The sequence below is a fragment of the Phacochoerus africanus genome, chromosome 8 (genome assembly GCF_016906955.1).
Source record: "Phacochoerus africanus isolate WHEZ1 chromosome 8, ROS_Pafr_v1, whole genome shotgun sequence".
NCBI classification, from domain to species: domain Eukaryota; kingdom Metazoa; phylum Chordata; class Mammalia; order Artiodactyla; family Suidae; genus Phacochoerus; species Phacochoerus africanus.
The window spans coordinates 64,726,402-64,741,926 of record NC_062551.1 but is presented as its reverse complement, the minus strand read 5'-3'; the positions used below and the strand labels follow the sequence as shown (position 1 = coordinate 64,741,926).

General features: G+C 64.9%; 1 protein-coding gene across 1 annotated transcript in view; it reads left to right on the top strand.

Annotated features, from left to right (window-relative positions):
- Positions 1–15,525, top strand: part of MEGF6 (multiple EGF like domains 6) — an 89,279-nt gene that overhangs the window by 57,928 nt on the left and 15,826 nt on the right. The window contains exons 7-14 of the mRNA XM_047791424.1: positions 2,911–3,033; positions 10,031–10,156; positions 11,032–11,154; positions 12,647–12,769; positions 13,063–13,200; positions 14,075–14,194; positions 14,572–14,694; positions 15,273–15,455. Of these exons, the coding sequence (XP_047647380.1) occupies positions 2,911–3,033; positions 10,031–10,156; positions 11,032–11,154; positions 12,647–12,769; positions 13,063–13,200; positions 14,075–14,194; positions 14,572–14,694; positions 15,273–15,455 (1,059 nt within the window). The remainder of the gene's footprint in view (positions 1–2,910; positions 3,034–10,030; positions 10,157–11,031; positions 11,155–12,646; positions 12,770–13,062; positions 13,201–14,074; positions 14,195–14,571; positions 14,695–15,272; positions 15,456–15,525) is intronic.

The window sequence follows — 15,525 nt, the reverse complement described above, 5'->3', positions numbered from 1 at the left end:
TGCCACCACATGGCCCATGGTGGGAGTGGGGCCGGCAGGGCTTAGGTAACGGGGCCCTGCCCTGCTTTCTGAGTGTTTGTCATTTCTGCAAAGGGGTTTAGCTCTCAGAGCTGGCGGGGACCCCACAGGAGGTCGTCTGCCCAGCGTCCTGCCTGCCAGAGCAGAGAGGGGGTGGGGGCCCAGATCCTTCCACAGCTCCTCGAGCTGCCCTGCTGTGTCCAGACAGGCCCACAGCACAGACGGCGGCGGGGGCCGTGGCTGGGCCTCCTGGTCCCCTGCCTGTGCGGCTGCTCACGGACCCTGTGGCTTTGGGGAGGGGGATGGCTCCCGGGCGCGGGGGCACAGCCTGACAGATGGGCCTGGGTGATTAGAATTCAGGCAGGAGCCTGGAACACCTCTTGGGTCTAAAGGGTCCTGTTCTCATGGCAGGAGGGCCGTCAGCAGTCACATGGGAAGCGGGGTGTGTGTATGGGGGGGGGGAGCCCCAGTTGTCAGAGCCAGCCCCTCTGACTCCCCGTCTCCAGGGCCATGTCTCTGTCCTCCTCCCCGGCTTTACCTGCCTGCCCTGTATGCACCCTGAGCCCAGTCCCCACCCACCCCTGGGCAGCCACCCAGGCCTCCCTGAGCCCTACCGTATGCCCAGCGCCATGCTCTGTGCGGTCCATGCTCTGAGGGGTCTCACAGAGAGGGATCTGAACCCAGAGGGGACAGGGCTCCTTTCTGAGCCCCGTCAGGGGGGTGCTGCCCACCCTGTCCTGCCCCCCACCACCCGGTGACTCTCCCACAGGAGGGCCTTGGGTCCTGAGACCTCCCACCCTGCCCCAGGTCCCTCTGTCCCCCAAGACTCTTTGGGGCACTGTTGAGGGCCTTTAACCCTTTGTCCTCAGTCTCCCACCAATCGTCCTGGCATCATTCTGCCCATGGGTCACCCCATGCTCAGGACAGGTTCTCTTGGTGTCATTGCCTCTCTGAGGCGGCCTCAGGGCTGGGACAGGGCCCTGTGGGTCTCCAGGGGGGGTGTGGCTTGTACCTGGAGCGGAGGCCCTGGCCTCCTGGGTTGGTCCTGGGTCCTTCCTGAAGGGCCAGGCTTGTGCTGAGAGCGCCGACTGTAGGCAGGGTTTCCATACCTGGGGAGCATGGCCTGGTGGGCAGATTCTGGGGACCCTCCAGGAGAAGCCCCACCCCGTGCCGCCTTCGGAGCCCTTCGGAAGTGTGCTGGGGCTTTAGGATGGGAGCCTCAAAGGTGGGCACTCTCACGGGGGCAGTGGGTGAGAGCTCGAGGGCGGAACTTCGGGTTTACTAAGTGGAATTAGAGGAACCTCAGCTTCGCGCAGCCATGGGAGCGAGCCAGCTTTCCGCCCAGCCGCGGCCTTGCCCTGGAAATCACCACCTGTTCTCCCCGTGGAGCTGAGCAGAGTGGATCTCCACAGCCCTGGAGCTGGCCACGACCTCCCCTGCCAGCCTTGGTCAGGTCAGGACCTCTACTGTCCAGGCGAGGGGCCCCAGACGCTTGGCTCTTAGATGCTTGAGAGTGAGGTGTGTCTGTGTGTCCGTCTCCTCACTTTCCAGGTCTGGGAAGCTGGTGGCCCCATTGGTGAGTCTGGCATCTGAAAAGTGTGGCCTGGCCTGAAGACCAGGCGTGGGCTCTGTCCCTGCGCTCAGCGCTCCAGGATGGCTGGGTTCTGTGCGGCCCAAGCAGTGGCATCTTTCCTCTGTCTTTCCATTTGTCTAGGCAGTCGGGTACCTCCTAGTGTGTCACCTGGCACCCAGGTGTCCCAGGCAGCCTGTTGCCTCCTGCCTTCCTGCCTGGCCTCCCTGGAGGCCCCGGCTGGTGGACACTGGCCTGGAGGGAGGGAAGAGAGGGCAGGGCAGCCTGAACCATCGCTGTATCTCTGCAGAGCCGTGGAGGGAACCCTGGCCAGCCACAAGTGTGGTGCTCTGGGGTGTAGATCCCTGGGCCTCTGCTCCTGGGGAGGGTCTTTCTCACCCCCGAGCTCCCATCTCAGCTGCTGGGGTGGCCCTGGGCCTTTGGGCTGCCCCCGCGGCTTCTGGTCAGCTCTCCTGTGCCCTGGGGCAGAGTGCCGTCAGGGGGGACCAGGCTTTGATTGTGGAGGCTGCAAGTCGGAGATCAAGGGGTGGGCCTGGCCCCGCCCCCTCTGAAACCTGGGGGAGGGTCCCTCCTGCCCCTCCCAGCCCCTGGCTTCCTGGGCTGTGGCCACCTCACCCCTGTCTGCCTCCCTGTGTCCCCAGGACCTGCCCCTGGATGAGGTCACCTCCCGCCAGGACCTTCTCCTCCCCGTCCTTTACTTACTGTGTCTTGGAGACCCTGTTCTCAGATGAGGTCACATCCCGAGGCTCTGGGTGGACATGGATTTGGGGGTCATGGTTCAACACCGAGCATCCCTCTCCTGCCCCCGCTTGGGCTCTCTGAGACTGGGCAGGGGCATCTCCCGGTTTCCATTTCTCCTTCTGGGCTTGTGGGCCCCAGAGGAGCCGCTGGCCCTGCCCCGGGAGCGTTTCTGGATTCGGACGCCAGAAAAGAGCGTGCGCTCCGGGTTCATAAAAAGTGTTAGGAACAGCCCCCCCACCTGAGCCTGCTCCTCCTTCACCTCTGCATTGGCCAGAGCTCTGCCGCCCACGATGTGGCTGACTCTGGGTGCGCCCGTGCTCCAGCCGCCCTGGAGGGGCTCCAGGTGGGCCGGCAGGTGCCGGAGGCCAGCCTGCCTTCCCCCGCCAGGCACGGTCCTGGCGCTCGGGGCTGCGGTGGGCAGCGTGGCCTGAGAAGGAGGGGCTCGGGTCTGGGCTTCCTACCTGGGCGAGGACAGTGACCTCGGAGAGAGGAGCCAGCACGGAGGTGGGGCAGCCTGGGTGGGCACTGGCTGTTAACCCCGGGCCTGTGTCCCCGTGCAGATGTGGATGAGTGCCAGGTGCACAACGGCGGCTGCCAGCACAGGTGTGTGAACACCCCAGGCTCCTACTTTTGTGAGTGCAAACCCGGCTTCCGACTCCACGCCGACGGCAGGACCTGCCTGGGTAAGCACCCCTGCAGCCTCCCGGGCCAGGTGCCACCTCCCTGCCAGACTCCGGGCCTCAGCCATCCCCTGTCCTGGTGTGCCCAGGTCTGGGAGGGGGCTGGGGTCCTTGTACTTCTGGGCTGCGGGGCCTGATGCAGCCAGCCCCTTTGGAGCCTGGCTGCTCGGTGTGGCTGCTGTTAGTGGGGAGGCCGCAGGACCCTTGCCAGCACCCCTCAGAGGGGAGCTGAGGTTCATGGGGTGAGAGAGTGTCCCGGGTCCCCACCCTGAGAGACTCTGGTGACGGGGAGGTGCCCCTGGGCTGCCGTCATCCAAGGCCCTCTGCAGCAGAAGCCCTGGTTGGCCATCAGCAGGGACGTGGGTCCGGCCGTGCTGCCCCAAATAGGGGGAGGCTTGCTGTTTGCTGGGTGGGGAGCAGCCCAAGGCCACTCTAGGCCTGCGGAACTGAGCTTTCTGGGCCCAGGTCCCCCACCCCAGTTTTGGGGCGCCTGGGGGTACGGCTGCAGCCGGCAGGGAAGGGGTAACCCGGAAGGGAGACCTTGGCCCTCAGTTCCGCTGTGGGGTCTTTTTGCCATGGGGGATGAGCTTGTTGGGGGTGCTCGGGCCACAGCCAGCTGCCCCTGCCAGCGCGGGAGGCCACAGGGAGAGAAGGGGGGCGGCGGGAGCCCACGGAATGGAGGGTGGGGGCTGGGAGTGCGGTTTTGATGCTTGGCATCCACCCCCCCCCCGCCCCCCTCCTGCCTGCTCTGGACACAGGTGCCACGGCCATGGGGCCTGCCCCTCCCTGCTGGCCACCCTGTCTGGGAGGCCGCCTGGGGGTCATTCCCTGGGGCCTGGGCTGGTGGTCCCCCTCTGGCCAGCAGCCGCCGGGGCATGCTCTCTCTGTGGCTGTGGGGGCAACACCCCTTCTTTCCATCCTGCAGACCTGGAGCGGCCGGCCCGGGCGGGCTCTGAGCAGCCTCCCCGCTGCGTGCCTGGCTGCTATGTGGCAGGGCGGCCGGCCAGCCCCGGGGGGCCCTCCCCGGCACAGACGCTCTCACATGTCCCGGCCGCTGCTCAAGAGTGAGCGGAGCCCTGTAAAGTGTCTCTGGGTTGGGAAGTGGAAACAGATGCTGGAATGTGATCTGTGCTCCAGGACCGTACAGGGCGGGCAGCCCCCAAGCGCTGGGCCCTGACCCCCCGTGTCTTCCCGTCTCCCTTCCCCTGGGACAGGCTCTCCTTGGAGAAGGACAGCTCGGGGCTTGTCCAGGGTGGGCGGGGCTGGTGGTGGTGCTGCTGCTGGGCCCTGTGAGGGAGGGGCCTGGGCTGGACATCCTCCTGGGTCTCCCAAGCGCCCCCCCACTCATGTCCCGCCTGATGGTGGCCTTCCCTGTGCTGCCGAACAGGGACCGGGGAACACCCGCAAAGGGAGGGTGCCCTGAGGGCTTTTGGAGGGACCCTGGTGGCTTCTAAGAGTGGCCATGAGCTGCTGGCTTGGGAAGCCCGGTGGGGCACATGCCTCAGCCTTGCTCCTGACTCTCAGCCTGACCCACCTCATCGCTACGGTGGAGCCTTTCCTGGGGGTGCCTTGCTGGGGCTCCAGAAATCTTGATTTGTGGCCCTTGCTTATTTTAAGGGTTCTTTTTGGGGTCGGATGCCAGGGCCCCAGTGTGGTCTGCACAGCCTGGCGAGAGGCGGCTGGGACCTCGCCACCCCCTCTGCCTGCCACCCCTCCTTTGCACAGCCAGACTGCACGGTGTGCACTCGGGTGAGGGGCGGGGAGAGGTGGCAGGAGGTCTGCTGCCTGGGTGCAGGTGCCCACCTCCTGGCCTCGCCCACCAGAGGGCGCAGGTGAGATGCCTGCGCACCAGCCTCTCCCCTGGGTCCCGTGGCTGGACTCGCTTTCTTCCCTTAACGTGGCGTTTGGCTCAAGTCCCGTCACTTTCTCTTTCTCTTGACTGCAACTCTCAGGGGGATGTGTACACTGCACTCCCCCCACCACAAGCGCACCCCCCCACACACACCCACACTTACCTGGCTGTTGTATCTGGAATTCCTGGGAGCCGACACCTGCCAGGGTGCAGGCTTGTCCCCAGGTCTCCTGGGTGTGGTTTGGGTTTGTCTGCACAGGCCTGCTGGGGGCTGCCTTCCCTGTGGGGGCCTGGGCTTTGCTGAAAAGCTTCCAGGCTGGATAGGGGTCTCCTGGGGGCTTCTTCCTTTGCTCTAGGGGCACCTTGCTGTCCTCATGCGTGTGTCACTTGGGTTGCGGGGACCCTAGCCCGGCTGCAGTGCACCTGACCTACTGGCCTGGGGTGGGGAGGGTGGCCGAGCACCTTAGATCTCAGAGAGGGGCTCCAGGTGGGGGCACCTCTTACCTGTGGCTGGGCTTCCTGCCATTGGGAGGTGTGGGCCCCCAGGGTGCGGGGCATGGGGGAGCCGCTGGCCTGTCTAAGGTTCACGTGGCATCCTCTGAACCCACGCCATGCTCAGGTCTCTGTGGATTTTTACGGGAAGATGAGCGTAGGAGCTGTAGCCCTCCCCAACCCTCCCCTGAAGCACGCAGGCCAGCTGCAAGGCAGGCTGCACAGCTGCAGCACAGCTGCTCTGCCCCCCTCCCCCCAGGGCCTCCTGGGATCCTCTGGTCGGGGAGGGGAGCCGTGAGCTCTCCTGGGACTGCAGGCAGGCAAGGAGCAGGCCCCGGCACCTCTCCCCTCAGCAGCTTGGGGTGAGGATTATGGAGCTGCTGGAGGCTGGGGGCAGAGAGGGTTCCCGCAGGGAGGGGACAGTCCTTCCTCGGTACAGAGAGGGAAGGTCCTCTGAGCTCTCAGGGAGGCACCACATCGTGGGGCTGCAGGAATCTGGGAGGTCTTCAAAAGTGATGGTGCTTAAGGGGGCTTTGAAACAGATAAGGGGAGCCTTGAAACTGTCTTTGAAGTTGCCTCTGAGGCAGGGAGAGGACAGGAAATGCGTAGTCTTGCACCCCTTCTCAGCCAGAAAAAAGCGCCAAAGCCAGAATCAGGCCTGCGGCTGCCCTGCCCACTGCCACCCACCTCCGGTGAAGCACTTGCTGGAGAGAAGCCAGGCTCTGCAGGGACTGCCCCCCCGCCCACCCCTGCCAGTCCCTGGCACCTTCCCACCTCCCTCCTCATCCGTTAAGCTCACTGACTACGGGCCCCTTGGTCCGCCATGGCCCCGTTAGCCCTTTCTTTCCCGCTAGGTTTCTGCATTGGGTGGGGGGTGTCTGTGGCCGCTGCCTGGGCTTCCCCAGGTTGGCGTGTGACCTCCCACCACCCCGGCTGCTGGCGGCCTGCCCTCCTGGGGGCCTGGCCTTGGGTACAGCCATGACCTCCAAGAAGGTCTTGGGCAGACTGCCCTTCCCGCCCCTGCTTGGACCCAGCAGCCCCTGGGCCTGGAAGGCACACGCCTTGTTGAAGGTGCAGCCCATCTGGGGTCTGAGGGGGCCCGGAGAGCTTTCCCAGAAGCGCCTCTGTGGCTGGTGGGACACAGCCTGTGATGTGGGGTTGGGTGCCAGACCCTGGTTCTTGGGCAGGGGTGGCCGCATACATGCTGCAGTGAACAGTGCCCTGAGCAGCGCGGAGGCCCCATCCCAAGGGAGGGGTCCAGGGCGGGGGCCCAGGGCAGCGTGGCAGGTGAGCAGTGAGCTGCCGAGGGGCCCGGGCTGGGCAGAGCCCAGGTGAGTTTCCCTTCTAGTCCTGCCATCCTGGGTCCCCAGCAGAAGAGGGAGGAGCTGTGGGTAGCTGCTGACCCCACGTGGAGTGAGGCTCCAGGGACCTAGAAACGGAGCCAGCCTGAGGGCAGTGACTACAAACCATGAAGCCACCCTGGACCTGGCTCCCAAACCGCCCGCTGGGCTTAGAAGCTGGAGCAGACCGGGCTGGTGGCCTCAGCACGCTGCTGACACTTGTCCTCACCTGCCGGCCTGCCAGGCGTGGCCCCTTGGCTGACCAGCTCGCTCCGAAGCCAGGGGCCTGCCAGCGGAGCCCCTTGGAGGTTAGCCGTCCAGAGCCCCTGGTGCAGCTTCCTCCACGGCTCTCAGACACGCCCGATGCCTCCAGGAGTGGAGACGCGCTGGTGTGGACAGGCAGGCCTCTGTGTCTGGGAAGTCCAGGCTCCTGCTCAAGGCCCATGCCGGGTTTTTTTTTTTTTTTTTTTTTTTTTGCTTTTTAGGGCTGCACCCACAGCACATGGAAATTCCCAGGCTAGGGGTCGGATCGGAGCTACAGCTGCCGGCCTACACCACAGCCACAGCAACGCTGGATCTGAACTGCATCTGAAACCTACTCCACAGCTCACGGCAATGCCGGATCCTTAACCCACTGAGCAGGGACAGGGATCAAACCTGCAACCTCATGGTTCCTGGTCGGATTCGTTTCCGCTGCGCCACGATGGGAACTCCAAGGCCCGTGCCCTTCGGAGGCTCCAGGCTGGGGTGCCTCCTGGCTGAAGGTGGAGTGGTCCCAGCTTTGAGAACCACTGGTCCCCTGGCCCTGGGCTTTGCAGACCGGGTGGGAAGCTCAGGCCGTGGAACACGCACCACGGACCAGGTGGCTTAGAGGGCAGTTTATTTTCTCCTGGCTCTGGGGCTGGCAGTTCCAGGTCACGGTGGCAGCCAGTTCTGTTCCAGGTGAGAGCACTCTTCCTGGCTGCCCTTCCTGCTCTCTCCTCATTTGACGGAGGCAGAGACAGGGACAGAGAGAGTTCTAGGTCCCTTCTTATAAGGACGCAAATCCTGTTGGATCAGGGCCCCACCTCACGGCCTCATTTAGCCTGAATTTCCTTCCTTCCAAATACAACCACATCGGTGGTTGGATTTAGGTGTGTACACACGTGAGTTTTAGGGGGACACAAACATTAATCCCGTTAGGGGGTGGGGAACCCCCTGGTCTCCCGTTTTCTGGTGGACCCTCAGCTTTGCTGCAGGTCTGAGCCGGGTCCTGATTCGTGGGTGCCCCAGGCATGGGTCAGCAGCACGTGGATACCATGGCCAGGTCTCACAGTGACCCAGGGGCCTGGACACCTCACCCCGGCTCTGGGCACAGGCGTGCAGAGCCCGGCCCTCCCCTGAGCTGCACAGTCCAGTGCCTGAGAAAAACTGCCTTGTTCAGCTTTCCTGGAATCTGTGGTGCAAATTCAGGACACGGGGCTTGGCTCCCTTGTGTGCACAGCCTGGGAGCATCTGGGGCGTTAGAACTTGTGCAGCAGAGCGGTGAGAGACAGGCTTGGGAGGGCGCGAGGCTGCAGGGGGCTGGACCCCTCTGCAGCCCCCACCTGCCTGAGATGTCTCCTGGGGGCCCCTGTGGCCCGGTGCTGGGTGTTCTGCTGTCTGGAGGGGCTCCTTCAGCCCTGCCACAGCTCTGTGGGTCGTCCTTGCAGCCATGGGGTCTGCCCTGGGCTCCAAGTGCCTGCCTGGCGCTGCCAGGAAGGGCTGCTGGCTCCTATTATGAGCTCTGAGCGGTTGGTGCTGGGAACCCGGGGCCCCAGGCATGGCCAGTTCAGGCCACACTTGGAAGCCCCTGGAGTGATGGCTGTAGCTGAGGCGGAGCTGTCTCGGGAGAGGCAGGTGGGGCCTTGGGGGTCAGTGCAGATCGGGGGTGGGTGGCTGGAGAGCAGCCTGAAGTGAGAGGCTGGGCGCCCTGCTCCTCCCTTTTCTACCGGGACTGTGTCTCTGCTGCCCCTCCCCCACACGTGGCAGGGCCAGGCACAGCGGGCAGACAGAGCCATCACGGCCACCCCAGCGTCCTCTCCGCCTCAGCAGGGCTGGCTTTGTCCCTGGAGGGACCCTGGGCATGGGTGCCTCACTCATGTGGGGAGCTGGCAGGATACGAGTGCTGTGTTTTGGCTTTTCTGGGACATGTTTGCTCAGAGGGAAGCTCTGCCTTTGGCAGACAGCATGGCCCTGGCCTCCTGAGATGCTCTGTGTGCAGATGCAGAGTCCGCAGGTCTCCGGGGTATGTGTGTGCTGTCCCTGGTGCCCAGACCCAGTGACAATAAAGAACTCCACAAACTCAGGCCCTGAGGCCAGTGGCCCCCAGTCTGTGATGACGGCACAGGTGGCACTGGGGGGGGGGAGCCCTACCCCGCAGCGGGCAGCAGTGGTTTTAGTACCGGGACCGGGTCTGCTCTGGCCCAGGTCCACTGGGTGGCTGGCCAGGCCTCCCTGGGCACAGATAGCAGCACGTCCTCAAAGTATCACTCCAGAGCCTGGGGCCGAGCCCTCCCTACCACCAGGCCCCTGCCAATGACGTGAAAGAGCCAACAGAGACTGGGGACCATCCCTGTGCCCGGCCTCGCCCAGTGCCCCCTCCCTGGGCCCCCACCCTGTATGTGGGTACCTATTCTGCCAGCTTAATGCCCAAGAGCCTCGCCCTGTGGGCCTGAGTGTGCATCCCGGACCCCTGGCATCCCAGGACTGGGACGCGGGTCCCTGGCTCTGCGACCTCACCCAATGCTGTCCCCACAGCTGCTGGGAGGAGTGGGCACTGTGTGAGGTCAGGTGGGGGTGGGCAGGAGCTGCCCTGGTCTGTCAGGAGCTGCGGCCAAGTCCACGAAGGCCCACCTGCCCTGGCCTGACACCCAGAGAGTGGAAGGTCTGGGTCTCCACCATCTCCTGCTGGCCTGCCGCCTCCTCCAGGGAGCCCCCCAGCCTGCTCGGACTCCGAGCCCTGGATGCCTTGGCTCCAGGGGGCCCTGGTGTTTTGCATTCTGTGCTGGGTGGTGCTGGGCTTCCATCGAGGTGGGGCGGGCTGGGCGAGAGGATCCGGAGAGACTGACCACAGACCTGTGTATCCTGCGGGTGGGCTGAGAAGCAAAGCCAGGCCTGTGAACTGGACGGGAACAGTGTCACCCTCTCAAAGCCACTGCTCCTGGGGGGGGGAGGACAGGGAGGAGGAGGGGCTTGGAGGGGCCCTGTGGGTCCTGGAGTGTCCTGGAGGAGGTGGCTGAGCACCTGCCTGGGGGCCTGTCCTCCCTGGCTGACCCAGCTCCTCTCGGGTCACCAGCCATCCACTCCTGCGCGGTGGGCAACGGCGGCTGCCAGCACCACTGCATTCAACTCACTGTGAGCCAGCACCGCTGCCAGTGCCGCCCTGAGTTCCAGCTCCAGGAGGATGGCAAGCGCTGTGTCCGTGAGTGTCACAGCCCTTGGGCGGGGGGGAGGGCTGGGCAGGGACCCCCAAGAGGCCCCCGTTCTCGACACATGCACAGGCCTACCCGGGGACCCCGCAATGTGAGCCCAGGGCACAGGTTCATGGCAGGTGCAGGACATCCCTCTCTCTGCTTGCTGTTGAGGCTGGCTGGGGGCACTCAGGTGGTGGGGGGACTGTGGGGCATCGTCCAGCCCCAGCGGGCAGTGCTCTGGGAAGCTCTGCAGCACACAGGAAGCTTGGTGGGGGGATGGGGAGGAAGAGGAAGGGCCTCCTGCGTGGTCCTCCATTCTAAAGCCTGCCCTGGGCTTGGCGTGGGCAGGTGGGACCCTGGGCTTTGGTGGGGGAGGCTGGCCAGGCCCCACCTGGCACCTTGCCCTGCGCTCTCAGGGCTGCCTGTCACGGAAGGGGGCGCTGTACTCACGGAGAAGGTGGGGCAGGCCCAGAAGGCCCCCGAGAAATGGGGCTGGGAGGCTGGGCAGGGCAGGTGCTGAGAGGTGCCCCCACCCCAGGTTCTTAGGTCCGGGGTCAGGAGTGAGTGTGGGCCTGAGCGGCTGAAGCCAGCGATGGGGGGATGGGGTCATGGGGTGAAGGGGGCAACAAGAAGGGGCTGGCCGTGTGCCCGCTGCCTGCCCAGGGCTGGCCTGGCCGGTGCCCGGCTGGCTTCTCTGGAGTCTCCTTGGGGAGGTCCAGGGACTAAACTTAACCCTGATCCGCTGCCCAGCCGGTCAGCCAGAGCAGGAGGGGGGAGAGCTCAGGTGGGGGCCTCACGGGAGATCCTGGGGTTGGGTACCCTAGGCCTGCCAGAGCCCCCCACCTCTTCCCTCTGCCTCCCCTGCTCCTGGCTGTGACCGCAGGGAGAAACCCGTGCACCGACAGGAATGCTAGCTGCATGCACACGTGCCGGCTGCTCCGGGGCCGTGCCCACTGCGAGTGCCACGCGGGCTACCGGCTGGCGGCGGACCACAAGGCCTGTGAAGGTAAGATGCCCTTCCTGCGCTTGGGCCCTGCGGGTCAGCTGTGCAGGGGTCTCCTCCCCACATCCTGTGAGCAGGGCTGGCCCGTGTCTTCAGCCTGGGCTGACCTGGGTTGACGCAGGCTGGTCTCCGGGGCTGGGGGCCAGGGGCCGGGGGGCAGTGTTGGGGACCGGGATGGGAGGAGGGGCAGGGACTGGGGGAGCTGCTTTCAGTGAGTCTCATGTCACCAGGAGTGGCAGATCTCGGGTTCCCGGGTTCTTTTTAAACATCCCTCACATTATCTAAGTGGTGCCTGCTCGTTAGGGGAAGGGGGTGAGAGGGAGGAGAGAGGAGGGAGTGTCACCGTGACCCAGGTGACATCCCGGTGTTGGCTCCTGGGGTTCTCTTTGCCTTGCTGTTAACCGGCGCATTTGCATCACCCCAGAGCCCTGTTGGGCGCAGCTTTCTACAACGTGCTATGGCCTGCCGGCTGCGGGCATCCACTGTGCAGTGTTGTCAGTTACTCCGTCGCGGGACTCGGTGTCCCCACTCCCTGCTTCACATGGCTCTGGATGGCCATCCTTGGGGAGGGGTCTGTGCGTGTCCCCATAACTCTCAGGGTGAGCCCCGAGTGGTGTGATGGGTCCAGGGCAGCTGTGGTCCTTTTCCGAGTGCCTGCCAGGTGGCCGTCAGACCAGCCTGCAGGTGTGGAAGCTCATGGTCCCATGTCACCAGCAGGAAAGCGTGTTAGGCATCGCTGTGCGTGTGAAGGGCACCTCCTGCGTTCTGGAGGCAGGTTGCTTCGGAGGGTCCAGCGGGAGACGGGGCTGAGGGTCCACTTCAACCAAGGACTCAGGGGCGAGGCCAAAGCAGACGGCGCGGACACTGGGGTTTGGGTGCCAGGGGGCCGCGGGAGAGGCTGGGCACCTCACCTGGGTGTCAGTGCGTGCTTTCTCCTGCGGGCCTCCCAGAGGTGGCGGGGCGGGGGTAATGTCCTGTCCTGTGCTGGGCCCTGGATGGCAGGAGGCTTGGCGAGAGGGGGACAGCACATCTCAGAGATGGAGCCCCTTGCCTGCTGCTGCTGGTGGGGCCTGAGCCCAGACTTCAAAAATAATTTTTTTTTTTTTTGCACTTTAGGAGGCTGTTAGTTGTAGCCAACATTCCTTCACCCCAACGTTACCTCATGACTTTCTGAATTGCAAGGGGTTTGGGAGGCTTGTTTTTGGCCACACCCATGGTGTGAGGGCCTGGGATTGAACCCAAGACACAGCAGTGACAACGCCAAATCTTTAACCCCTAGGCTACCAGGGAACTCTGGAGCCCAGACTTTGAACTGTGCCCTCCTTGCGCTGGGAGGGGGCACTGCTCTGTGGCTGGAGCGAGTTGATGAAATCACAGATGCCCAGAGGGAAGGCCGGAGAGGGCACTGGGGCCTCCCTCCTGGCACTGGGGACCTGACCCCTGACCCCTCCTCACTAAAGCACCAGCCCCCCAGCCTTGATCCTCTCCCATTCAGATGTGGATGAATGCGCCATGGGTCTGGCCCAGTGTGCCCACAGCTGCCTCAACACCCAGGGCTCCTTTAAATGTGTGTGCAACACGGGCTACGAGCTGGGCGCTGATGGCCGGCAGTGCTACCGTGAGTAGACGTGGGCCGATGTCATCTCGGGGTGGAGGTGTCTGGGGGGCAGCATGGCTCCCCGGTCCCAGTCCCCCAGCGGCCACCAGCTGGCTTTGGCAGAGGGCGGCGCTGGGCATGGGGGCTGCGCGTGGGCTCCAGGAGGGCGGGGGGCCCCAGAGCCCACCTGGCCTGGGGGCTCTGTGCTGCCTGTCTCCCAGCAGAGCAGCAGTGGCTGGGGTCGGGAGGACCATGCCAGGTGGAGGTGTCACCCCAATCCCTGTCCCCTGCCCCCGGTGGCGGGTCTCGCGCAGGGATCGAGATGGAGATAGTGAACAGCTGTGAGGCGGCCAACGGTGGCTGCTCCCACGGCTGCAGCCACAGCAGCGAGGGGCCCATCTGCACCTGCCCCCACGGCTACGAGCTGGGCGAGGACCAGAAGACGTGCATTGGTGCGAGCTGCCCCCTCCCCGCCTCAGGCCCGGGGCTCTCTCCCGCCTGGTCTGTGCCTGGGTTTGATGCCTCAGTGGGGAAGCTCCCTCCTGTCACCCCCAGTCCTGCTCTCTCTGCCCTGGGAAGAGGGGGGAGTGGGGCGAGGGGGCTGGTGAGAGGCAGCACCGGGACCCCGCCGAGCACCCGCCTCCCCACGTCTGCCTCCGGCTCCGCTCAGCCAGTTGGTCAAGTGCCCACGTGCTGTGGCATGCGAGGGGCCCCTCTGCACGGGGAGACCCGCCTCCAAGACGACTCCCCGCCCCCCCCAGTCTGCCCCCACAGCAGGCACAGGGCCCTGGGGCCGGGACCTGTGTCCTGCGTGTTTCTGTGGGTGTGGGACCATGAACTTAACCTGGGTGCCTGTGATTGTGTGCTAGTACCTGCAACTTGTGCAGGTGTGCATGTGATTTTGTGCAGGTGTGCATGTGGTTGTGTGCAGGTGTGTGGTTGGGTGCAGGTGCTCATGGGGCTGTGTGCAGGTGTGTGTGATGTCATGTGCAGGTGTGTGATGTGTGCAGGTGGGTAATGTGTGCACGTGTGTGTGGCTGTGTGCATGTGTGTGTGATGTCACATGCAGGTATGTGATGTGTGCAGGTGTGTGTAATGTGTGTAGCTGTGTGTGCACGTGTGTGATATGTACAGGTATGTGTGATGTGTGCAGGTGTGTGTGATGTCATGTGCAGGTGTGTGTGATGTGTGCAGGCATGTGATGTGTGCAGGTGTGTGTGCAGGTGTGTGTGGCTGTGGGCAGGTGTGCATGCATGGTGTGCTGTGGAGGGCCGGGCATCTGGGCAGGCTCTGGTGCCAGCTGGGCTCATGCTCTGTGCTCCACAGACGTTGACGACTGTGCCGACTCCCCGTGCTGCCAGCAGGTTTGCACCAATAGCCCTGGGGGCTACGAGTGCAGCTGCTACGCTGGCTACCGTCTCAGCACTGACGGCTGCGGGTGTGAGGGTGAGTGGTGAGCTGCCGGGGTGGCCGGGGCGCAGGGGGGCTGCCCGAGGACATGGGGGTGACTCTGCTCCCCACCCCAGTGCTCCCTTTGGGTGTTGGTTGAGCGCCTGCTGACGGCAGGACTGTGGGCACCTGCCCGCCCCCTCCCCCTCTTGTGGTCGCTGTCTTCTCTCGGGGTTGGGCCCTCACCCCGGCTGCTCCCAGCCTGGCCTCTCTCGGGCAGCCCATCCACTGTCTCTCTGACCCTGGGGACGGGAGGGTATTGCCCAGCAGGCATGGCCACCATGTCTGGTCCGGTGGGAGGGCTGGGGCAGGAGGGGCCTCCTGAGTCCCCTGCCCCTGGAGGACAGGGGCCGCAGCCCCGGGTTTGCCTGCAGATGTGGACGAGTGCGCCTCGGGCCACGGTGGCTGTGAGCACCACTGCGCCAACCTGGCCGGCTCCTTCCAGTGCTCCTGCGAGGTCGGCTACCGGCTGGATGAGGACCGCAGGGGCTGCTCCCGTGAGTCTCTGCCTGGCATCACGGGGACCCCATCTTCCCGGAGCACTTTGCCCCGACTTCTTGGCATCTCTCCTGGTGCCCCCATGCCCACCCTCCTGGCTGGCTGGACCCCACCTCAGATTTGCCTCTCACTGTGGGACGGGCCAGGGACAGCGGGGGTGGGGAAGTGGGAAGGGGCTGGACAGATGGCACCCCCAGGGCAGTGGGTTCCTCTGGGGTCCTGGAGGTCCGGCTTCAGCCCTGCCCTAGTGAGAGAAGGGACGCCATTCCTGGGGCTGAGGACAGTGTCCAGGACAGAGAACTGTCCCTGTCCCCACACCCACCCCGTGCTCAGGGTCCCTAGGGCCAGCGTGGGGGTGGACATGGCCCAGGGCAAGTCCTCAGGGCCCAGAGCCTTCTCTGTCCTGGGCAGTAGAGTCAGGGCATAGCTGGGACGCCCTTGGTGGCTGGGGGAAGAGGGGCACAGTGGGGGCTGGAGGTGGGGCCTGGGGTCCTCTGGGCACTGAGGGGGCAGGGGAGTCCAGTCTCATGGAAGATGGGTGGGTGGTAGGGGCTAAGGGCTTTTGTGCCCCCCCCAGACCTGGAGATGACCGAGGTGGGGCTGGACGGCCATCTGCCCCTCGTGCGGCCCCTCCCGCATGTCGCGGTGCTCCAGGACGAGCTGCCCCACCTCTTCAGAGACGACTATGTTGGGGCCGAGGAGGAGGAGGAGGTGGAAGAGGCAGAGGCACGGGGCGAGCACACACTGGAGGAGAAGTTTGGTGAGTGGCAGGCACGTCCCAGGGCTCCTGTGCCAGCCCCTGGGGGCCCATCTTGCGTGAGGAAGGACTT